Source organism: Haliaeetus albicilla, chromosome 6 (genome assembly GCF_947461875.1).
Source record: "Haliaeetus albicilla chromosome 6, bHalAlb1.1, whole genome shotgun sequence".
NCBI classification, from domain to species: domain Eukaryota; kingdom Metazoa; phylum Chordata; class Aves; order Accipitriformes; family Accipitridae; genus Haliaeetus; species Haliaeetus albicilla.
In genome coordinates this window covers 39308811-39334440 of record NC_091488.1, presented here as the reverse complement: position 1 = coordinate 39334440, position 25630 = coordinate 39308811, and the positions used below count along the sequence as shown (strand labels likewise).

At 40.0% G+C, this 25630-nt stretch overlaps 1 protein-coding gene across 1 annotated transcript; it reads right to left on the bottom strand.

Annotated features, from left to right (window-relative positions):
- Positions 1 to 464: 464 nt before the first annotated feature.
- TOMM70 (translocase of outer mitochondrial membrane 70) lies at positions 465 to 24765 on the bottom strand. Its single transcript, XM_069785710.1, has 12 exons — positions 24458 to 24765; positions 15545 to 15718; positions 14143 to 14269; positions 11457 to 11566; positions 9435 to 9583; positions 8059 to 8266; positions 7321 to 7455; positions 6048 to 6155; positions 5212 to 5328; positions 4250 to 4347; positions 3630 to 3752; positions 465 to 2624 (listed from the first exon to the last, which is right to left on the bottom strand). Exons 1-12 carry the CDS (start codon positions 24713 to 24715, stop codon positions 2471 to 2473), a joined length of 1761 nt encoding a protein of 586 aa, XP_069641811.1. The 5' UTR covers positions 24716 to 24765; the 3' UTR covers positions 465 to 2470.
- Between the last annotated feature and the right edge of the window lie 865 nt (positions 24766 to 25630).

Here is a 25630-nt window from a genome sequence, read left to right as displayed (position 1 = left end):
TTTTTTTTAAATAGCAGTAATACTTATTTCACTTCAGCTCTCAATCCCCACTAAAGAAAGCTTTTCTCAAAGTCCACATGCCCACCTGGCTTAAAGCAAAACCTCAACTATATCAGCCATTTAAAAAAACCCAAATCCTTTCGCTAAAGGGATCCACCTGCATACACACATTAACAGGGTGTCAGCTACTCGGATTCCCAGCTTTCCTGGCTGGATTTCCTTTCCCCTGTAATCTTCAGCTCTCAAGATCATACCTCTGTGGGTGATGGAAGCAATCAGAGATAAGATGTGTTAATTCCAGGTCTCCTCCTCATTTTTTCTTGAAGGTTGAAGTGAGAGAAGATGACAGGGAGCCAGTCATTATTAGTTCTTCCTAGATTCAGGGCAACCTCAAATAAGCACAGAGAGCACCACTGCAGAGAACACTTTCATCAAAACCTGTTCTTATACATGTCAGAGAGAGATACTTGAAGGTAATATTTATTTTTTCCGTTTACAGGTGATACGTCATTTACAAAAAAAATTACAGACAATGCATCCTTTCAGTGCAGTTTCAAACTAGTTCAAGAACAGGCAAAAGTCTGATGATTTGGAATGCTAGTATTTGACAGCACATGCTTTTTTCCCTTAATTGATTGGGTGGGGTAAGGAATGGGGTACAGGTGGGGTGAAGAGGAGAAAATGCCAATGTAAATAAGGCCATGCGAATAAAAACTCCTCAGGAGAACAGGACAGATGCATCAGTCAATCTGGCATATTTTTGTTCTCAGGTAATTGATGCAGATTGGAAGTTCCAGAAGACATTTGACACTTGTTATGTGCAGTGCCCTTAGAAGCTGCCAGTACCTTCTAATGCCTTCAATTCCACACCAACACTTATTTCAGATCACCTACTGAGCTAACTAAAATAGAATTATTAAATCTTTATGTCTACTCTCCACCGTTTGAATTCTCAACTGTAGTTGCTGGGAGAAAGGAAGGTCAAGTTGAAAATACAAGCTGCTGCTATATGGTGGCACAACTAGAGAACAAGACAGTTTGACCACAGCATGGTTCATTTCTTTAAAAGATGAAATACATTAGACAATTCAGCACAAGCAAATCTATGATTTCAGGATGGAAAGAAGCCTAAATTAGTATATCGTAAATTAAGCTACATCAGTTAAGTATTTGCATGAGGTTTATCCAGCCACCTCAGTCCAGGGAGAGGCCAGATGGACCAACTGACTTCCATACCAGAAAGATCAACCCAAAAAAAGAGAGCCCTCTGTGAAGTTCCTAGCTAGAGGAAGACAGTTATTACTAGTATTTAATAATTTGCCAATCTGCTATTTGCAGAACAGTTGATTCCTTTCTACAGTATTTGTAATCTTGGATAAGACAGGGTCTAATGAACAAGGAAACCAGCAGAGATTCTAAATCCATTTTTTGAAGTTTTAGGCTATGCTTTGTTACTTACCTCACTTAATCCTGCAACGGGGCTATTACAAGGAGCAGATCAGAACACAGCAGTCTCTAGAGACTGAAGAGAATTTAGACTGTCTATTAGCTGTTACATTTAAGCGAGAGCATCAGAGATTACGAAGATTGTATGCAAGCATGACCTTACCTTGGCAGCTCTACTCCCAGCAGTGCTTTCTGTTCAAGTCCCTCTGAACCCCTCCAGCACAATTTCCTGGGACATTCAAGTAAGGACTGCTGCACAGGAACACAGCCTTTCTTACACTAAAACCTACACTGAAGCAGTGTTACCTGACCTCCTTCCCCAACCAACCTTTTTACTAGCTCTCCTATACAGTATGTTAGGGCTTTCTGGGGTGAGGATAAGGACTATCAAATTAATTCCCTAATAGCTGCCACAGGACTATTTCTAAGTAAGTTATGCAGAGGGTGAGAGGGGCTTTAAGGGAAGATTGTGCATGCTTGCATATATTTACAGGGATTCTCTCCACATCTACTGACTTAAAAAACCCCTCTATTATTAAACATTTTGAAAATTAATTTTTTCCTTTTTGCAAAATTAAAATCAACCCTCAAGGATTAATTGCATATAAAAAAGAAACCTATTTTACAGCACTGACTAGTATTACATTTAAAATCAACAGGAAAAAAACCCACATGCTGTAATATTGTTTGATAAAGCAAAAATCGCCCACAACATAATCACCCAAAATGAACCAGTGTGAAGTTTTTATTTGCATGGCCAAAGTATCTTCCATTTGTTCCCCTGCAGCTTTATTTCCCTTAACACGCTTTAAGGTTTTTGCTGCAGAAGGAACAAGATGCAACACTGCATACTTCCTTGAACAACCACTCCCACAACACCTAAACATTTAACAGATGTAGCAAATGACAACACCACGAACGGGAAAAAACTAAGTTCCACCATTCAACATGGTCTGCAACAGCATCTTTAGGGCTGGCTGAAGTGGGCAACTTTACTTTAGAAGGTCATTTCCTCCTCGTTTCTTTACAGTGTTGGTGGCTTCAATCCATACTTCTTTGCAACTTCTGTCTGGGCATAGGCAGCATCACAGAGTGAGTAGAGGTGGGCCATCTCCATTTCAGATTTGGCCAGGTTGATAGCTTTGTTGAACATTTCAATGGCTTTATCCAGATTACCTCTGAAATAAACCAAAATGTAGTCCAGTTAAGACTGGCAAAGCAATCTTTTCATCTCTACAGCATCTTTTTTCCTTCAGGACTTACACTCTCCACTACTAACAGCTTAAAAGGACTTCAGGAGGAACCACCACGAGAACTTGCGATGATGATGAATGAGCAAACCGAGAGAAGCTATTACCAAGCCTAAGCAACTAGGACAGCTTTAAACAGCCTTCCCCTTGAGAGCCCCCATGGGTGGTAGTGGGGGATAAAATGTTCTCCACAGGACACTAAGTTTACTGCAAAGATAATGCTGGGACAACTAAATGAACTCTCATCTCCCTTGAAAAGAGTTTGTGTACTTAACAGGAAAAGTAGCACAGACAAGAGCTCACGTTATTTAAATGGGAAATGCTTGCAAAATTTCTCATGGCAACAGTTTAATTGTCTGTCCTTTTGATGGCTAGACATGTAAAAAAAAAAAAAAGACTCAACTATATTCTCAGCTACACCCCAAACTTTTGCACAACTGTAATACAATGCACTGTTACAGAATATTGCATTAGTCTTTTTCACTTTACCCTGTGAACTTGCACACTGCAGTCCTGCTGGAATTAAACCCAAATCGTCAGGCTTGAGAGTATAGCTCAGGATCCTCAGTACAAATGGTCCACTAAAGTATGTTTAAGGACTACATTAGATACACAGGAAGCCTAGTAATGATCAAGGAAGTCACTTCAAATACAGGAGGGATATATTTAAACATACACAGACTCATCTGTCCAGTAAGTATGAAACTGGTGAACAGGGGAACTTGTCAGATCATAAAGAAGAATTATGCCATAGAGAAAGGAAGGCTTTACCTAAGAGTTAGAGAACAGAAATCGGGACTTCAGGTAAGAGCTGGCCTTGCACAGCACAGGGGAGAAGATCTTAAGAATGACTTAAAAGCCATAAGGAAATCTAAAGGACTACTGTAATTTCAAAAGTAACTAAGAACTCTTAACACTGCAATTTAACGTTACCTTTGCACTTCAATCGTTCCCATGGTTTCGTATGCAAAATCACATTTGTTATCAATTTCAATGGCCTTGCTTATGAGTTCTAACCCTTTGTCTAAATCTTGCTTCCACTGGAGCTGAAGTAAACTAGAAGAGAAAGAAAATTTAGAACAAACTTCACATACTCTTCCCAAAACCCTGATCACCTAAGTATTTAATTCCTAATGCAGGGCAGACAGTAACTTCATGGCTTTTAAAAACATGTTTGTGAAAGTCACTTTCAATAAGCCATGTTACCTGTTTAATGACTCTAAAGAAAGGTAAATTCCTCCCAAGAAGACTTGTTAAAAGTTGTTTTATGAAAGAGAAAACTTTAGCGCAAAGCTGAAATTAAGATAGGGCTAAAGTAAAAGTCAGATACACTTCAAGTAGATACTCAATTAGGAATAAACAGGAATGAAACTTTCCTGAAACTTATTTACAGGTTAGTCAAGAGAAACTGTAGAAATGCATTTAACAGCACTAAAATGTTTTCACAGAGTTATTTCTCCTGGCTAAACTTCTAAACACAAACATTCAATTCAGGCTGATTCATCTAAATATGCCAACTGCCCTTGACCAAAAGGATCACAAACAATACTTACCCTTTATGAACATATGTAGTGGCATTGTCTGGCTCAAGGTCAATGCATTTATCATACATTTCATCGGCCTTGCCAAACTGCTGTTGATCAGTTAGTGCCTGCATCGAAAGAGAAACCTATATGTCAATACACAACCAAAACATGCACTCTGCGCTAGGCTAATTCTAATTAAAACCATATTGACAATGTGAGATTGGATATAGATCTCTTATCGTAAAGCAGGCCAGGCACATCAGTTATCAGAGTTGAGTTTCAAAATTGAGGCTTTTTAGAAGAAAGCTGCTAGGCTTTAAGTGCACGAATTACTGATCACAGTACCATCTGTAATGGGAGATCCACAAGCAACGTGCTAAGTGTACTGCAAGTAAAAACCTTCTAAAAGCCTGTACCTGCAAGTCTCAACTTCTTCCTTTTTCAAATATACTTCTTTCAAAAGGAAATGCATCCATATTGCCTACCTACTTAAAATCAGAACATCTCATGCTTCATACTAGAACTAGCAGTATGTTTTCTTAGAGAAGAAATTTCAGTCTCTGTTACAAGCGTACTCTGAACATCTGTAATAAACTCTGCTTGACCAGTACATATCACCTGTAGCAGAACAAAACTGTTACTCTAGTTCCACACATTTAACTCCCAAATTACCCAGTGAATCCCTGACATCCATCAAGTGAGATGCCACACACATGCAGGAATTCAAGGTGAAATGTACGCCAGACCTCTGTCTCCTAATAACCACCCTTGACTCTCAACACTTATATTCTGCTACACCAATTCCCCCTCTACTTTCTCTACCCCAGAATACCCATACCCATAAATTCAGGTAGCTTATTAAAGACAGCATGTGTTATCTCAGAACTTATTCTCAGAAATCTTCATGTATTATTTGAAGAAACGTATGTTTTTCAAGATAAAAGGTGCAAGAGAATGCAGCATTTTCTTTATGAGAGAGAAAAATATACCTGAGCATAGAGTGCATAGCCTTCGGCACACTTTGGAAATTTTTTTATGACATCTTCAAAGCCTTTCATGGCTACTTGCACAGGCAAAGGATTATTTCCTGTATAAGCTTGGCGATACTATTCGAGAAAGAAAAAGAAAAAAAGGAAAGAAAAAAATGAAACAACATGCCAAAAAAAAAAGGCTTATCAGACCCCTACCCATTTCCCCAAGAGATGCATGCATCATAACAATTACAAGTTCCAAAAGGTGATGTGCCAGTACATCCTACCAAATCTGGTTTTAGGAACATACCACCTGTCCAAGTCTCTGGTAGAGTAGACTTGGAGAGGAGAGAGGGTGAAAGAAGGAAGCCATTATGCCTGATAGTTGCCAACAACCTCCCTCTATTTCAAAAGCCTAGAAATTCCAAGCCTAGAATTACTCCTTGTTCACTCCATGCAAAGCTGTCCTCAGAAGATTCCTGCATGCAGAGGCATTGTACTAGCTTGACATAGTTTGTTTCCAATTTCTTGAAGATGACCATTTTCCACAACATTAAATCTTTATTTATATCAATTTTACATGATACAATTAGAGTGAAGATTTGGGTTCCTCTACTACAAAACAGAAAAGATGACCTACTGTTTGAACAATGAACACTTCCAAAATGAAAGCAGCAAACCTTTACTCCAACTGAAGAAACTGTTACTATTTCTTTACCTTATTATTAAAAGATATTGAGATGTTTGTTGCCCTACTTTTCCATTAAATTGGAATACAACAGAGAAACACAATATGTTTTCCAGAACTCTTTAAAAAGAAAGAGCACCCAGATAAACACAAGGATGTTACCTACCAGAGCAAAACATTTCTGTGCTTGAGCCAAGGCAGAATCGGGTCGCAATCGGATACATTCATCAAAGTCTTCCACAGCCTCTTCAATTTGGTCAAGCAGGATTTTCAGCTAGCCAGAATGAAAGAAAATCCTATTTCTGTATTTAATCTGTGCTTCAGACATTTAAGTGATAATTCTGTTAGCGTCAGTTACTCATATCGTCTCCAGTTCGTGTTAGAACTGCCTAGAAACCTACAAAACCCATGACTAAAAATCACTGCCATAAAATAACAAAGCCACCAGTGAAACTTTGGCTTCATACACAAAAAGGCAATGTCCATGTGTAGGGATTGGGAATACTTGCATTTTAGGCTGTTGCCATTACTGCTTTAGCATTATGTCCAGTCTCCAAAACTATGCCGTATTTTCTCAAGTTGCTTTGCCTCGCTGTAGTTAGTGCCTGTGGACTATTTGGATGTCGAGACATTCCCAGCTTGCATTTCAGCTTTTTTTTTTTTTTTTTTTTTGACATTCTCATTCCTCTACAAGAGTGGAGCTCACTTCATTGTTCTCTTTACTGTGAAGTTACTGTAAAACACTAACTTTCCATCTGCAGAAAACTTTCATTCCCTTCAATCAACACATAACACTTCTGAGCACTAAAGTGATCTAATGAATTCATGGAGACAGGCACTTGATCCGTGGAAGTCTTCCTTACGAATACGACTTAGCATATCTGCATATGGTAGTGTTTCCTTTTTTCTTCCAGCACCTTTTATATTACAGTTCTGTGGAAGCAGGCCTCTCTAGGTCTAGAAATTAGTCAAGGACTCAGCAGCATCACAAGCCAGAGAGGGACGAGCTGAACAGATGCAAGTCTAGGCCGCAGTGCTGCAGATACTGAGTTATCAGGAACACACGTTACATCCGCTGTAACAAAGCTTCCTTCTATGCAGATGCTGCTCTGCCGTATCAGGTCCCTTCACAGAGCAGTTTATCTCTGCTGTAAATGTATATAAGCCCTAGTACTTTTAAGTCAGAGTTCGTATTGATAGAGGGTTGAACCTCTGTCGCTCTGCGTTCTTTCCTATAGCTACAGAAATAAACTGCTTCTGCCTGACCTGAAGCTGCAAATTAGACTGTGCGTGTATTCCGCAACAGTTCCAAATTAGGAGTTGCTGGGTTTCTGCCACAAACAGTATAAAGTGCCTCCGATGATGTACTGATCTTTATTTTTCTTTTAGTATATATTGAAATATTCAAGCATTGGGACAAAATCTCTAATGTTTCTTACTTGTCCTCGATGGTGGTAAACATCTGCATTCTGAGGATCGATATCAGCGGCCATGTTAAAGTCTTGAGTGGACAGCACAGGTTGCTGCTGCTGCATATACATACTTCCTCGTTTTATAAGAGCATTAGCTCGGAGCTGTAAAAAAAGTTCGAAGAAGCATTAGCCACTTCAACATTCCTCCAGATTTAAGGCTTTGTTTACAATAACAGTAAATTTTTCATTTGACTGGTTTCTCCCACTGACAAATTTCATTCATTGTAAGCAGGAATAAATTTCATATTGACTCTAAATGAATCAACTCCCTTGCTTAATTTCAAATATGTCAGCCTATGTTTTCATCTCAGTGGATTTTTATCCCCACCCCAAAATTCTTTGTAAGACAGGTTCCCTATGTTTACAAATACATCAACATTTTATGAAGCAGTTCAATATGCAAATACAAATAATGTTTTTCTCTTATCTATGAACTGATTTTTCCAACTGGATAAAGTTCCAATTCATTCAACTTCCTCTGTTCTTTAGTTTGTACTGCTCAGCACAGCTATCACAAAAATCAACAAGCCACTGAAAAAGCCATTTGTCAGAAATAAAAGGACAAAACAGTAAATAAAACAGAACACTCCCATTGAAGTATCTGGAAACTTGGAAAAACAACTTCTTAAACTATGCTGCAACTTTATCACTAACTTCTATGTTTTCTCAACCCAAACTACAAACCCAGCTGTGACAGATTCTTACCTTCACATTTGCATCTTCCATGCTGATGACCTGATCTAGGTCTGGTTTGGCAGCATTTGCATTGCCAATAAGTAAGTAGAAAGTAGCTCGCAGAAGCAAAGCTTCTGCCATGTATTTTCCCTTCGCTTCAATTTCTTTTGTGCTTTCACTGATAATTTTGTCATAGTTCTCTTCTTCCATATATTGTTTTGCTCTCAAGTAGCCAGAGCTGTAAATGATGTAAGAACAGTTGTATATATACACATGCATTCACTGAACATTGCAATTTCAATTCAGATTTTTCATTAAATCATACAAATACTAACTTTTGCTATACTCAGTTACAACACCAGCATAATAAGTAAAGTTACAAATACTCCTAGATGAAGCCATCGCAGACTGAAAATAATTTAGACAAAGAATGGCCAAATTACACTAGAAATAAAGAAGAAAAATGTTTTAAAGCTCTTGAACTTGAGCTTCCTTTGTCACTTGAAATTTTTTTCACATTAAGGACAGCAGTAATCTCTGCCTTAAAACAAGAGGGGTGGGATGGAATTCCAGGTCAGCAAAGTGAAATATTAAACCTAGCAATGTGCAGTTTATATGTGGAAGAAAGGATTTCACAGCAAAAATTACAGTAAGCACTGCCTTGTCCTCAGCTAAGTGTCCTGGATTCAGTGAATCTGCCTGTAGATCAGGACATTCTATCTCACCTAAAAAACCCCATGAAATTCCTAAAGGTGTTTGCAATGGTTTCCATACTGACAGCAGCAATATCTTCCAAAAATAAACTGGAAAGCAGCGTAGTAAGTTAAAGCACCGTTCATGTGGTGCTCAAGCTTCGCTCAAAAAAAGAAAAAGCTCAAGCTTTTCTTTGTCAGAACAAACCTCTCATTTATGTGCAATCTGATTCCAGAAAGATAAAACACCCTTTCGGCCTCGGTTGCTGTAAATTCATAGTCTTCATTAACAAAGACCCTTTTCCTAGCTTGTCTTCTCCCTTCCAATCCAAAGACTAACTTGCTCTCTTCCTTGAAACTCTCCTTCAGTATAAAACATTCCCTTCTCCAGAAGCATCATTCAGCACTCTCCAGTCCTCCCATCTCCTAAGATTTACTATGATACTGTAGGAAATATTCAGCATATATTCCCAATCTCATTGTCCTTCCTCTGTTTAATGGATCGAAGCCACCTACAGTTTGGAACTAGCCAGTCAGCTTTTGTAAAAGTTTCATTTTTAATACTGATCTCATTTCATAGGCTCAGTTTATTACCACAGGATTTCCCATGCCAATTACTATAAAAACAACAGCAAGTTACACTGAGCAGAATGTCAAAATCACTGAGAACTTAATTCTAATACCAAACAATTCCCAACTGTACTGTACACTCACTTTTCTTTTACTTCAGAAGCCTCTCCCTCCTTATCTTTATCTTCATCTGATTTCTCACCCTTAAGCAAAGGTTGGGAGATTATATCATCTGTGAAAGAACTGAAGTAGGATTTAATGAACTGTGGTGAGGGCATCAAAGGCTCACGATTCTGAAACAGAGAAATGTAATTTCAAGTCATTAGATAGTAAGATCAGATGGTAAATATGGAAGTGGATAAACAAATGTGATTATAAAAAAAAATTCATTCATGAAAGAACCAATGTATGACTTTCCACTATCTCATATGATAGTCTGATATTTTTGATTTGACAGTTTGACATTTAGGGATTATTTAAGCTTCAGATCACAACGCAATACCCACCACCGGTAGAAATAAAGTGAAGATATTCAAGAGAGGAGGGAGATAGTATCTTTCTGCACGTGTGGCTAGAAATGAGGATTCTTAGGATATCATAAGACATTGGGCAGACGTACTAAAGCAGTATGTGTGCATATAAATAGGGTGAAAAATGCAAGCTGGCAGTTTAAGCATGAGCCTCAATTCAAGTAGATTATGAATGGCAATTTGCCCTTTTCTCCAACTCATCCAAGAGAAGCTGATGTCTATTGTTACATCGAAGACTAATGAGGCAATATCCTAATTCTACGTGGAGATTGGCCCAGACACCACACATTTTACTTGAAGTCCCAGAAGTAACACCTCTCAGGTACAAAATCCTTTCTACAGCCAAAAAAATATTTCCTGCTCAAAATGAACACTGCACACAAGAGTTACAATTCAATCTCTCCTGCAAGAAAAGTCTGAATGCACTCTTCTGAATTTCTCTATTAAGTTCTATCACAATACTGCCCATTTGAAGCACACCTATTTTATGATGCTGCCACCACCACCCTAATAGCACAATTCATTTTTGTTACCTTGACACCACACATTTATATGAGCTTCTATAGGAAAGAAATTCAGCATCTCAAAACCAACATGGATTTCAGTACTTCAACTACCATCATCAAAACCAAGCAAGAATGTTTTAGTAACAAGTGAGAATGTTTTAATACCTGTCCCAACTGTTTTGTAAACCTACAGCCACTTAAAATGACTGCTCCTGGCCACCCCTATACTTCCATAGTTCTCTTTTCTGCAGCTTCTGAACATCAATGCAAAGACATCCAGGTGCCAAAATAGAAAAGTACAAGTACGAGCACCTATTTACAGAAATGGAACAGAAACAGCCTGCGACTGAACATCGCAAGTAATCTGTGGTAGTTAGGAGATGAAGGCATATTTTTCGAGACCGAATCAGGAAGTCTGACCATTAATAAAAAGATGTGACTTCACGCTGCATATTTTTTTTAAGCTATGCTTTTTTGCTTTTCCTAATTTCTTTTTTTTTTTTTCCAAAAACCAACCTTAAAACAGTATTATTTTGACACTTTCTAAAACATAGGAATTCTGCTGTTAACTTAATCTTTCCTACATGAAATTTCTATTTATAAAACCAAGAATAACCTGGGGGAAAAAGTCCTCAATCATCACTACTCTCATTTTAAGCTATTCATTACATATGGAACCAACATTTTTACACATTTTCAATTATTATTTATATAGCTTCCTATCTCAACACACATACCCAACTCAACCACCTGATGTGCAACCGAACATTTGGCTACTGCTGTTCCAACATAACCTGTTTCCATTATGTTGCAAGTCCAGAAAAGTCCCATGTAAGGCAGCACACCAATTTAGGGTGTCTCCTGAATTCATAACAAATTTTATTATTAAAGGGCAACAAGTGTTAGAAATAGACCTCTCTTCCCTACTGAGGTTTCAAAAACTTTGGACATGTTCCAAAGGAATACATCGGTACAATAGTAGCTTTGTACAAAACTGTTCATGTCGATTCTTACACTTCAGCAGATGAAGACAGTGACTTGCTTACAACAATTGACAGAACGCCTACAATTAACATTTCAACAACCAGTCAGGTGAAATCAGAATTTGTCAGCAATATCACAAGTCCTACCTTGTATTTCTCTTTGGCCTTTTCCTTTCCAAGGAGTTTAAGAACTTTATCAGCTAATAACATACTTTGCTGGTTTTGGAAAGCTTCTAAAATGCAGACTGCAGTGACATCTAGGAAACAACATACAAAAGTGAGATTAAAACCAAATTCTGATAGTCACTGGAGTACACTAAAAAGTGCCACCATCACAGTAAGTCACTGCCAAACTAATACACATCCTGTTTGAGGGTAAAAGACTCTGTTTGCAGTCTGCTGTATTTACCATGTTTTCCAAGATACAAATTTGTATCCAAAATGATCTCCTTGTGATAAAAGGACCTCATGACAGTGAATGAAGGAAATTACATTTATTTTTATCTTCATGTTTTTATCTAGAGACAAACACACTTAGATGAACAGTGAAAATGTATACCTCCAGCAGGGGCTTTCACCATTTGAAACTTTGAGGACAGTAATTATGTTCATATTATGTTCACATTAAAAGTGCTAACACAGCTTCTCTTCTGGGACTGGTCCTGATTTTCTACTTTTAAAATTCACATTCAGTACCATCAAATCTCACTTCTTCCCCAGTTTCAGAAATCTTCCCATATTATATATCACATTTTTCTGCTCACCTCCATGACTTTGGAATGGAGCAAGTTTAAGAGAAATACCTTGCTGGCCTATTTAAATCGCTAGCCCTATCACATCACTTTCTTTCACACATAGAAGCCTCTGCAAATGTTAACCCATTGCTGCCTGAATGGGTTTGCAAGCTTTGCAGTGTGAAAAGCACTCTTATGGTACATTAACATTACTTCTCTGGATCCTCTAGTTAATGCAATACTACCACTGATTTTTCCTGTTTAATTTTCACTTAAACATCAGTGAAGATGAACAGAGTTTGGACTTGAAATTCAAGCAGTGTATTGTTTGAGTACACTTGAAAAGCAAGTGTCTTACCCTGGAGTTTTAGTACAGTTTCTGTAATTCTACACTGCTATAGGTACTATTATGCCATCGTTTATACAGAAACTCCCCACAACTCTGGCATGGTCAAGAAGCACATCGGAGTCCCTGGGAAAACACGCTACACCCAGAAAAAAGCGTGAAAGAGAGCGTGCAGTAATACTGTGCTATACAACCTTAGCAGACAGCTTGCCCAAAGCAGGCAGCCATAAACTAGTGCCCGGACTCAGGTGAAGCAGCAACATCTTCCCAAATTATACTGCCAGGGATCACTGGAGGGGGTTTTTGCTGCTGGTGGTGGTGGGTTTTGGGTTTGTTTGGTTTTTATTTCCTCCACTACATGGACACACCCTACTTCCTCGGATTTTACTGGCCATAGATGGTTGGCAGGTAAAAGCAGTATTGTATTAGAAAACCAGTGTGGTTCAGAAAAAGAAAGTAATTTTCAGGTCTGAAAAAACTGCAAGCTAAACACCAAACACAAATCAAGGTTGAAAATAATTGCTACAAACATTATTGCTACTAACATTAAAAAGGAGTTACATTTAAAAGCTATCCTACTATAGCAGGGACACTTGATCTTTCTTGGGACTTATATCATCTGTCAGTTTATCACAACTACTTAAGGTTTAGATTTTATTACAGCACTCTGGAAATGCAGCTGTGAGTCAATTAGTGATTGCAAAGGACTACACTAAATGACCTAAGTAGTCCTTTTCTAATCACTATGGTCTTATCGGGCAGAAAAGCATTCTACCAGCAGATAAATAAAATTTCCACATCTTATTTATCTTCTAATTTAGCAGACCTAATTCTTAGCTGTTACACATAATGAAACTAATTTAATTTAACAATTAGATTTGCCAGTCAGAGCACTGCCTTGTTTGCTGCATTCTTTGGTAGTGAGCACAGATGAAAATTTCATTTGCCTTTTAACCTTACATCAGCAGGAATGATTTCACTGGATGAAATTTAAATGGGTCCTTTCAAGCAGTGTCCCTTAGTTCAAAAGTGCCCTCAGACAACACACCTAACCTGTAGTTCTCCTTAATTTTCATGGCTTCTCAGTCACATCTTCCTGACAGTTTAAAATGTATTCTGTTAGGAATAGTATTTGGAAGGATTTGACACAGTAGCTTCTGCCAAATACATAGTGTCAATAATAAAAAAAAAAAAGGTTAAATCTGTTCCAATTTTCATAACAGTAATACACCAGAACAAAATACTACTGAATCTGTTTTCCTGTAGGTATCCTACCTACCCGCCAAATGCATTTAAATGATTGTAATGCTCTTGTCTCTGACCATGGATCTCCACCTGCAAAACCACCCTGGTTTCTGCAGGAGTACCATTTCTCCAAAACAAACAGAGAAGAAAGTTTGTTTACTCTATGGAAGTGGAACAACTGTTGTCTGGGTTATCCACTCAACATGTTAGATGAATTCTATTCTAAAACATAGGGAGTTCCCTGGAAAAAGAATACCTTGAGTGGCTATAATAACATCAATTTCTCAGCAGCTATTTCAGATGTAAGCAGATGACAGATTGAAAAATGGGAAAGGGTTTCTTCTTACAAGAGAAGAAAATGTATTTACAGTAGCTATGAATGGTTTTAAATAAATAATTCTGTATTACTGTAGTTACAAAAGTAAAAACAAAACAATCCCAGAAGTTACCATCTCCAAAGTGCCTGAGCTAACTCCACTTTTAAGTATACACATCAAGAAACACTCACCTTCTAAACATTCCTTCTTATTGTCTAGCTTCTCATGAGCCTTTGCACGTCTGAAGAGAGCTTTTACATATTTAGGATTAAGCTCAACAGCCTTTGTGCAGTCTTGTGCCACTTCTGTCCATTTTTGCTGTGGGCAGAAAACAACACAGTGATAGAGGCCCTACTCAGCTGCATTGTATTAGCTTTCCACTACCAACTCCAGGGTCATGCCCACCTAACAGTAGCTGCAGTTCCCAGGGCTCTGGTTCTACCTGCTTGCTTCTATTTCTGCAAGTTTCTCAGTAAGAAACTGCCAGGCACCACTGGAAGTCACCTGCACCAGAAGAGTCACAAAACAGAAAAGAAATTCCTACACAAAAACGAAACCAGACAGTTGTACAAAGCATATGGGAGAAGATAATGAGTTGATGCGAAGATGCTTGCAGGAGGTAACATTGGGACTGAAAGACTGGTACAAAACAAATAGAAGAAAAAAGATGAAAGCATAATGAAAACCAACAAACAAGTTTAACAAAGTGCTAAAACAATTTTTTTTTTAATTTGTTATTTCCATTTACTACACTATGTTACTACAAAGGGATGATAAATTAATATGTAGGAGTAGAGCTGGTCAAGGATATTAAGAACTAAAAATCCATTTATCTGCAAAACTGGTTATCAAAACAGGCTTTTCTAACAACCGAAAGAGGAACCACATATATCTGGGATTCATTATGGCATGAATTAGCATTATAAGTAGTAATTGATTAGACAAGAACTGTTTTATCGCTCCTCTAACTATCAAGACTTGATTTCTCTAATCACACAGTCTCTCACTAGATACTTCAGACTGTACAAAGCCAATTTTTCCACTCCTTTATATAGCTCACCAACCTGACCTCATAAGCAAATCTATTGATACCATAATAAAAAACACTTGTTGACTTCTATAACTACTATCAAGTATACTCAGCTATCAAGTAAATGTTACTTCCACATGTGCAAAATTCAGGTCTTGGGCTTTAGTAGGATTTCTGTGCCTTTTTTGTTTAATTTTGAAGTAAGACCCTTCCAAAATATTTGGCCTTTCACCTAACAGTTAAAGAAACACTCTAGTAGAGAGAAGCAAAATTAACTTATATACAAGAAAATTGTTCCAGAGGATAAGAAATTAAAACCTTGTCTTACAAGAAAGGGACACAGGAGAATTACCGAAGATAGACTGGGAACAGTTAACAGAAAATAATTTTATTTGTATGTGGAAAAGTATGGCAAGCTAGTGAAAAACAGCTGCAAGCAATGGCATCTTGTTGTGAAGGCAGATTATCACCACCTGGGATCTTTCAGTGGACAAAAGTGACAAAATGCACAATTTACAATTGAACTTTTAAGAATAAACATATAATTATTTTTCATTTCTTACCAGTTGTTCATAGGCAGCTGCTCTATTTTGATAGAAGGTCGAAAGATCAAGGTTTTTCTCAGGAGGGCACAGGCTGATAGCCTCAGTATAACACTGAATAGCTTGCTCATATTTTCCTGCTTTGAAATATTTGTTTCCTTTGTTCTTGGCTGCTTGGGCTCTATCAAGAGGGCTCTGAAAAAGAAAGTGATAGGTCAGTTCAAATAAGAAAAGCATCACCGCACGCAAGCTATGCACTTAAGGGCTGATCTTCAAAGATACAAAATGGATCTGAGTGGTAAAATCTATCCTAGACTTCTGAAAATCTCACTCCTTCCATTTCCTGGAAAAACACAACAGATTTTCTTTCGCAAGTATATCAGATAGGAGACAAACTTTTGAAAAGATTCACTACAATGGTATGAAACAATGCAGTGATTTCCCTTTGGAAGGCTAAACAGGTTTTAATCTTATGTGACTGGTGATCACAAAAACCAGTGAGATAAGTTATTTCTCCAAAGACTAAATATGTGAAGACAACAAAGCCCTCAAAGCAATTCGAATAGGAAATGTTTTCTGCCTGTAAGACCAGAGCTGACTCAGCAGACTATGAATTAAGTATGGAAAACACTTTGTGGAAAGACCTACTGAGCAAGATGAATAAAACCTGTAGGAAACAAAGCTGTTTTGCCTTCCATACACTAGATGAATTAGTTAGCTTTACAGCTAACTCCTCTACAGCTTCACAGAACCTGCTTCATCCAAACGCTAATACGAAGTGCTGGACCATCATGGTCTGTCATTCTTAACAGAGGATGGAAAACTTTGCTAACTGGCCCGTGACCCTGCGAAACTAATCTTTACTTTCTGCATCACCTGTTTATCACCTGCATTTCTGTAGAAACCAACATCACTACCTGTAACCCCTAGATTTACAGATCAGTTATCAAATGTTGTGGTTTATAAGGAATCAGATGTAAAAAACCTCCCTCTATCAAAGGAGTATGACCTAGATTCAGGAAGTAGAGAGCTGCAAAAGATCCTAACATTCATCTTCTGGATTTCTGGTCCTCTTTCACAGCCTAGCTTCAAGGATCAACATTTTGGGGCAGTTCAGGCTACCCTGCCAGACCAAAACAAACAGAGGTATGAGCACACATGCCATCCTACCAACATCTCTGAGGAGGCAAAGAATACAAACTGGGGGGGGCCGGGGGGGCAGGGAGTAATGCCTTAAACAATAGCTGCAGGATTCACTACATGTCACCTGTTGATTCACATGCACTGAAAAGATCATCTAGGATTCGCTGGCAATTGTCAATGCTGCTCTTTGACCATACTTCTGCCTCCTCTCCCCCCTCATCGTCCACCAGCGCCAAACTACACCCAGATTGCTGTAAGAAAAACTTGAAAATATCTTTGCGTTCATCAGCCTGTTTCCCTTAACGTCTGCTCATTTCACGCCAGTTTGATCATTTTTAGCATCTAAATGATTTTTAAAACTGAAAACCTGAAGGGAATCCAGCAGTTGCTGTACAACTCCCTCTTTTAAGGCCGGGTTTCCAATCATGGCATGAGAGAATCAGATAATGGGTACCAGCCTTAGTTCCAACATAAAAACAGGCATCCAAATAGAATGAAAGTATCCTACAGGCACTCTCCTGGGGAGAGACTTACAAATGAAACCATATAAGGGAGGGAATTTCTTAAATATCCCTACTGCCAGAAAAGCTCTTCTCTCACAGGTCACCAATCACAGGGCTTATAGGAAATCAATCTGCACCATCTCCATTGTTCACAGAACAAGATAATCTGCACGGCTTTTAGATTTTTGGTTTTTAATGATTTAAATTCAAATTGATAACGGATTATTAACTTCACCCCTTTTCGTACACTGCGTGTAACTCTATGGATACACAAACCAGAACTAGAGTGTGAATATTTTTACTGAGAGCCAAGTTAACTGTGTATTTGGTAAGTTGTTTCTTTAAAACTTAATCCAAGTCTGAAAAGGTTACATTTACTTCAAGTATGTCCTAAATTTAGCTCCCAATACAACAATGCTTCTCTTTTAGCTAAGGGAAGGGTTATGCATATGCAGACGACAAATGCATGAAAGTCAGCTTGAATTTTTCCTTCTGCATTTCTACAGCAAACCACATTAGAAATGTTTTTGTGAAATAATCTACAAAATTCAGTGCTGTTCCAACTTCCTTGGTACCAAAAAGAAAACCACAAGATGTGGGCCATGTTGTAACATTCATACATGCGTTCCCAGTATGAAAATTACTTAAGACTGCAGAGATTAAGCCTATGCTACAACTAGATTACTATTTTATGATCACTGCCAATTCCTTTAGTCCAGGGATCTATTATCCCAATATGTGCCTCAGGCTGACCAGTCCATCTGCTCCATCCTATGCGCTTTGACAGCCCTGCACTGCAGTCCCTGCATAGACACACACTACAGATGAGGACTACTGGATAATATCCAAATGCAAGGGCTGCTCCAGTGTCAGGTGTGGGACAGGAATTGTAACTGGAAGCAAATCTGTAGTTCTGGGGCTGTCACTGGTGCTCTGTTGGTTCTTGGGAAGCACGAAGTCTTCAGACAAGCCTAACTGATGCAACAGGGACCAAAAACTTTAAAGAGTACAGGCATGATGCCACAGGAAAACCCCTTAAAATTAGGAACTCTGTTATCAGAGTAAGCTTTCAATAATAGTAGTAGGACCACAGACCACACAACCAACTATACAGAAATGAATCACCAAATAGATGCTAATCCATGGTTACTCTCTGCCCCACGCATTGCATGATGCAAAAAATTTGGAGTCAGGGAGTCAGGAGTTAGAGCACAACATGCTATCATGTAATAAAGTCAGCAGTAATGCCCATGGCAAGAAAGAAATCAACTTTTTTGTTTGTTTATGCTGCCTTAAACTAGACTCCTAGCTCTTAGATGGTTTATCTCTGCAACCTCAGTCACGCTATTCTGCTATAGTCCTTGGTATGCATGCAATACACCATTGAATTGAATGGCTGACATTTTAAACACAAGGGCTGATACAGCTCTGTATCATCAATAAGCCCATTCTGATAAGGGCTTAGATGAAAAAATAGTCACTTAGCATCTCACACCCATGAAAAATGGATCCCACACAGATGGTATAGAAATTGTGCATTAAAAATAACAAAATGTTGTACCTATGTCTTGAAGCCCAAATGGTGATAAAACACAATGCTGAATTTTAAACTCAACTCTTTTTTAAAATAATGATCCTGATGAGATTTATTTTCTTCGCAATCATGAAACTCTTTTACCATAGAAAACATAGCAGAAAATAGTGGATTAATTTACAACTTTGGTATACAACTGATCAACTTATGGAACAAAACAAACAAAAACAAAAATACAGCTTTTATTTTAATTTTGTGAAATTTTTAAGAATATTCATAACCATTCTTTTTTCAAAAAAGCTTAATAATTTCTGTTGAAGTTACATATTCAACTTAACTAACTGCAGTATAACCTGATGAAGTCAAATACACCGAAAAGCTAAATCTCATGAGTCTTTTCTTTTGCTTTGGTATGTTTTTGTTGTTTGTTGTTGGGGTTTTTTTGCTGTTGTTGGGGAGGGTTGGTTGTTTTTTTTTTTTAAAAAAAAGATATTAAAGAACTCATGTCAATACCTTTTCTTAATAGCACAAATAACAATATGAAAATTCTTAACATAAGATCAGCTTTTTAAAGAGTTTGTCAAGCCTTACATTTAACTCTGACAAGATTTGTAAGCTGCTGCTTCTCAGCCCTCCAGTCCTTCTCAATTGCTACACTGAAGATATACACAAATAAGAAACTGATTATGCAAGCAAACTTCATGTACCTCAAGCACAAGTAATCAAAAAACCTCACACCTTCCTTCTTCCATTTTCTTGCAAATGTAGTAATTCTAGACATTATTTTCCAATTTCACTGCTTCTCCTCACCTGATGCATTGTCATTCTATGTGATGCACTGGACATTTTTTGTCCCTAAGACGAAGGTCCATATATAGCAAGAAAAGCTCTCACAGTTTGTCATCTTCGGTCAAAGAATCTGTGCAACAAGCAAACCAGCTCAATAAAATGAATGGAAGTTCATAATCAATTATCTGCCAAGGTAGTATAAACAAATAGCTCAGAAGTTATCTGCAGTTACGTAAAAAATAACATCTCAGTATTTACGACCGCTTTCAGCAACTCTTCACTAACAAGTCTTAAAACAGAGTTTAAGCCAAAGGGCACTTGTGTATTTGAGAAGCACCCAGTTTATCTAGGTAACTAAACAAGCAGTTTGCTAATAAAGACTAGACAGCACTGACAAAAATTTCTTAACTGTTAATTTAACCTCAGCAAATGTGCTTTCCTCACAAAACGTTCAGAAACTGCTCAGAAACTGCATGCAAACACCACCAACTTAACAGCAACAGACTGCCAGCTGCAAGAATAATAAAGTTTAGTAACTCCCAGTTAATGCCAATATGGTTAAACTAGCAGTTCAGAACTTTATGTATTTGAGGGAGATTGTTTTATAAAGCAGAACAAGAAATTTGCTGCCAGCCAGTGATGACAGTGATTCAGAACAGAAGCATGAGCAGCGAGTTTCAGCGTTTTCTTTTGGTTGAAAAGGATTTGCATGAGCCCTTGTCTGACAGATGACACGGAGGGGGACTACTGTTTCAGCCATCTTAATCCATCAACTTGCAAAAAACCCCAAACAAACCCAAAACAACAACAAAACCCCTGGTCTAGACCTCTTTTTTTCTTCTCCAAGTGAGAAGACCCTCTTGACGAGGCCAGCTACCAAAAAAAGGTGTTGCTTTCTGAATACCTGCTGGTACTGAATACCTTTTTTTTTTTTTGACTAACGCTCATCTCGAGTCTTATCTCAGACCTATACTGAAAGGCATTAACCAAGTATAAATGGTTTTAAGATTCTCCTTAGCACTAAAACCACTATGAGAAAAAGTATGTCCACAGGAGCTCAAGATGTAAATTCAGAGCGCAAGCAAAGACGTGTTATAATAGTTAGATATAATTAAGCTCAAGTTTACAGTACAATTTGTCAACATTCTCCATCAGTGCACCTTCCTTTTCAAATAAGTTTGCCATTCACGCCTACCAGCAATTGTTCTACTGCTATTATACACGTTTAAGAGTTTTCCACACCTGTCCAATACAGCCGGCATGAAACATAGAAGACTTACAGTAGGTTGGTAGTGAGATTTACTAGGCAACAGGTGCACAGTACAACAGAAATTACTTTTTACGTACTTTGCTTAGATCAGTTCAGAATAAGTATCAACATAAGTATACCTAGACAAAGGGGTTTAATTCGTTCATATACTGATCTAATGTCAGAGCAGTGAGACAGGCAACATTCAGCAATTGCTGTTAAAATAGGTACTGGAAAGAAGCCATACAAGTTGGCTGTTAATCCTGGTATGTGGCACCACACAAGCCAAGGAGCGTGGTCACATTCACCCACCACGGCACTCAAGGACTATATCCAACTCGGAGGAAAATGTGCAAAGACAGCGAACTGCTGTGGACCCAAACGGCTTTGTCTGCAATACACAATGCCACACGGCTGACTAAACAATTCAAGAATCTCTGCTCGATGCTCGCTCACATACCAAAAACACAGGGTTAGCCTAGGAACTTGCTGAAAGAGTTAAGTGGTGAGATTTGGACTATCACATACCTGCAAAAGGAAGGGATTTCAACTAAGGAGAAAAAAATACTGAAGCAACCAACACAGTACCTCACTGATTAACCAGTGCTTGCTCCTGTCAGACAAGGAGGGTATAAGTTTGCTAAGAAGTTATCACAGTATAGGTAAAAAACATGAATCAACATTAATCAATTAATGCAAAAATGCGATGCAGTTTACTTCTCCAACATGTTTAAGTTATGCAACATTCACTACAAACTAAGAGAGCACGTAAAAAGCAACTGCTCTTACTGAGCAATTAAAACACATTCCATCTAAATTATAAGAAACAATGACAACTTTTGTAATTAACAGATGCAATTCAACTTCTCGACCTTTGAGTTATCCATAGATGCAGTTTTATCATGGGCACTTAACTGGTCCAATAATACCAGTTTACTGTACTGTCGAGGAGCTGTGCTTACAGGGGAAGGAATCTCAAAAGTAGTTCAGCTTTTCCCGATATAGCACCTATGCTAAGGGCTTCTGCCAACTCAACATCAGTCACAGATCACACACTTGGCCAGTGCATCTATGCCAGGAGAATCCTCTAGTGCAGACACAGCCTGGGGAAAAGATGTGACACCTCTGCAGCAGGTAAAAGAAAAGCTTGAACTGCATGCAAAGTAGTAAGAAGTCTGAATAAAGACCCTACATATTTTCAAAGAACAAACAAAAAAGTTCAAGGTCGTGTCTTCAGAAACAGTAAACAGAGGATCAAATGGATACAGAAGCTGATTTAATGAAATGCACAAAAAAGTCTGAGTCCTAAGCTACCTTTATGAGTAAAAGAATAGTTACTCCACAAACACACACATAGAGCTGTTAGTAGCACATTCATTATTGACCTATGTGTTTTCTGAAAGACTTCCCTCTTGTGTTTAGACTGTGAAATGAATTACCGGCTCTTATTCACCGTACAGATTTGTATTTGAAACCCGACTGAGTTTAAAAAAATACCCCACCACATTAGAAAGGCAGACCAATACAACACAGGTAGTTAACAAGTAAAGCATCTGCAATGGTTGTATTTTCAATCAAGGGTCTTATCAATAATATCTGTAACTAATAAAATGTGTGGAAACATAAAATCTACATGGCATCACCACTTTGAATATGAGGAACAGGAAGGCAATCCTCCCCACACACATAAAGCAGTCAAGGGAACCTGCAGCCACATTGCTGCAGCCATATTTTGACTAGCTAGACAATTATCTCACGTAATCAGGCAAATCTGATACCCTCTTCCACACCTTTTCTAAGTAATATCTCTCATTGCTTGTATGTATTGCTTGTATTGTATAAGCAGTGACACTCTTGAAGGAACTCTGGATCATACCACTCAACCATATACTTATTCTTAGATGCATAGATTCTTCCAGTAATTTAATTAGTGGAGCAATCTGAAAGAGCTAGACACACAATATTTTAAATCAAGTGCTGTGTAAGTGTTCTACATGTTTTAAGTGCTTGCTTAAAGTACAACTACAGAATGACGACAAACCACTTGATAGTATATACAGCAATTCAGAAATACAATCAAGAAACCCAGAGATAACATACTAACAGCAAAGTCACTGCTGCTACATAAAGGTCACAAGTAGCCTGCAAACCAGAGCTCACACATAGCAAGCACATTGCCATAAATATGCCAGATGCTGTTTGCAGCCACAAGCCAAAGTTACCACAGTAAACAAAGTCTGAATTTGTCCTCTGTAGGCTACTTGCTCAGTACTGTTGCCCATCAAGGAACAAATCGCTGCATTCAAGTAACTGCCTCCAGGTCCAGCTTAGGTTTTGCAGCTCACTACACTTCCAGGAATGCCTGAGGATACCTATGATTCACTAGCTACGGAAGTTGCCACCCTCCTCACCACTCCCATGTGTTCCTGCCACTGTGCGCCCACTCGTGTAAAACTAATCATCACTGAAATGATCAAGGTTAAAACTGACCTTTTTCAATCTCCAGAAGCTGATTTCTTTCTTTCCTGGTCATTTCAGACAGGAAGTTTAAACTGTGGTCTGACAGTTCAGAGCATTTCAGGTAGTACACAAGAATGGGAGAAGAAAATGCAGGAGTATCTTAATGGAATTTCCTTATCAAAGCCAATCAGTTTGCCAAATTCACTTTAAACATACTTGTCAATTGTAACCTCACCTCAGTAATACAACGTGACCGTCACGGTACATCTGTGACTGCAGATGTGCAGAAAGTGCATCTCAGAGGCATTTTTCCACATACGGGTATACAAGAGAATCATGGATCTGATCTGGACTCTGATCTTCCATGCTGTCCTTCAATTTTTGTATAGACCGTTTTATCTGAAAATTCTCAGAATGGTAGTATAACAGGATAAATGTAAGTTTTGAAAGCATATCTATTTAGGCAAACTCTACTCTGAAGCCTCAGTCGCTTGAACTGTATGGCTTTTGTCTTTTCATTGAAAATATTTCATTTTAAATAGATTTTGATTGTGTTTTCTTTCCACTCCTCTGTACCCAGCATCTCAGACTAACACACGACAGCTCACAGACTTCCTTTTCAAAATACTATTCCGGGAAGCGGCTTACTCATAGCTATTCTACACCTCGGAAGCAGAAGTACCTTCACCCAGCAGCAGCACGTTGTCAGATCCGTACTCACCTGGTCAACGTGTCCTTCACGACACGACGCATTCACTACCGTACTTTTCCAAGCACCAGTACCGGGACTGAACACACACATGCACTCTGAACAAAGCACTACCAGCCGCAGCAGGGCGACGAAAAAGCCGCGAACGCCCGGCTCCCCCAGCGCTCCGCGCTTCCACGGGCCGACCTCGCAGCTGGTTTACGCCTCGCCGGGCAGGCGGCCAGCCGGGCGCACCCGCTGCATCCCCTCACACGGGCGGGCGCTTGGACAACCGCTCCTCGGACCGGGCCGGCGGCCTGCCCGGCCCTGCCTCCCGCACACCGCAGCCCGGCCGGCCGGCCGGCCATCCTCCCCCCGCCCCACGCCGCGCTGTAGGCGGCCCCGCCGGCGGCTGAACACCCACCCCCGCGTCCCGAGCCCCACGAGCTCGGGCCCCGACACCCCACGCCACGGCGGGGGCGGCGGAGATGAGCCCCCCCGTCCTCCCCCCCTCTCACACCCAGCGGCGGGGAGGGGTCCGCGCCAACCGCCGCCGGCGCGCGCTCACCATCTCCTCGTGCCCGGGCCCATCGGGCTGCCCGCCGCCGCCGCCGCAGGGCCCGGGGCTCGCCCGCCCCTCGGGGGTCTTCCGTTCGCTCGCCCCCTTGCCGCCGCGGCGGGCCGCCCGCCGCCCCCACAGGTAGAGCGCGCCGGCGCCCAGCAGAATCGGCGCCCCCAGCACCAACGCCAGTTGCCAACGCGACAACCCCGTGCCGCCGGTGCCGCCGCCGCCTCCCGCCGCCTCCACGGGCTTCGAGGCGGCCATGACGCGCTCACACCGCCGCCCGCGGGAGGGGAGGGAAGGGGTCACCGGACACCCGGGGCACGCCGGGAGGGTACGGGTCGCGCAAGCACTTCCGTCCGCCGCGCCGCGCCGCCCGGCTCGGCCCCGCCACCTGGCGGAGCGGCGGTGTAAGCGCAGCCCCGTCCCCGTCCCCAGCGGCGGCCGCGGGTGCGGGTGCCCCGGGGCGGTGGGGGGTGCGCGGCGCGGAGTCACGCTGGGTGTGAGTGAGTTATTACTGGCCCGGGCGTAGCTTTAGGTCCGGGTTACTTTTGTGCAGAAGGAGTTTCCGGACTGACAACGTATGTTGAGAAGTTTCTGGGACTTGGTCGTGGGACGTGGTGAAGCAAAATTATCCTGGTTATAAATGCCATTTTTCTCCCCCCCCCCCCCCCCCCCCCCCAGTTATTAGTTGAAGCTGTCATAAAAATAATTTAATATGCAATAATAGGATTTTATATATGTTACATACCCATTATACGTATGTGCGGCTATGCCTACTTAGCATCCTGTAGGCAGAGGAAGCTTACGCTTCTGCCTCCGCTGATTTCCCTGGAGCCCTCAGCTGAGGATGAAGAGGAGGTGTCTTTGATACTTTTTTATGCCCAGATAACACTAGTCATCTCGTACCTAGGAATTTCACTGTAGGAGGGAGGGAAATGGGAGGAATATGTGTGAAGACACATATTGCACTGAAGAAAAAAAGGACTGAAAATAGAAACAACAGTAAGACTGCAAAGCAAATATCTCAGGAGCCCAACTAAAATTTGCCCGGCTGGGCTATGAGTCAGTATATCTTGGTGCCTGGTAGTAAACAGCTTGAGCTGCGTCTCCCTTAATTTATGGATTATTACTATTTACGTAAGCATATTTTGCCAAAGCTGTGGGACAGCCTCTCTC

Coding starts and splice junctions, on each gene's coding strand:
- TOMM70 (XM_069785710.1), bottom strand. CDS start 24,715: ATGGCCGCCTCGAAGCCCGTGGAGGCGGCGGGAGGCGGCGGCGGCACC. Junction 15,719..24,457: donor GGCCCGGGCACGAGGAGATG/GTGAGCGCGCGC, acceptor TTTCTTTTTCAG/AGCCCTCTTGATAGAGCCCA. Junction 5,329..6,047: donor CACAGAAATGTTTTGCTCTG/GTAGGTAACATC, acceptor TTTCTCGAATAG/TATCGCCAAGCTTATACAGG.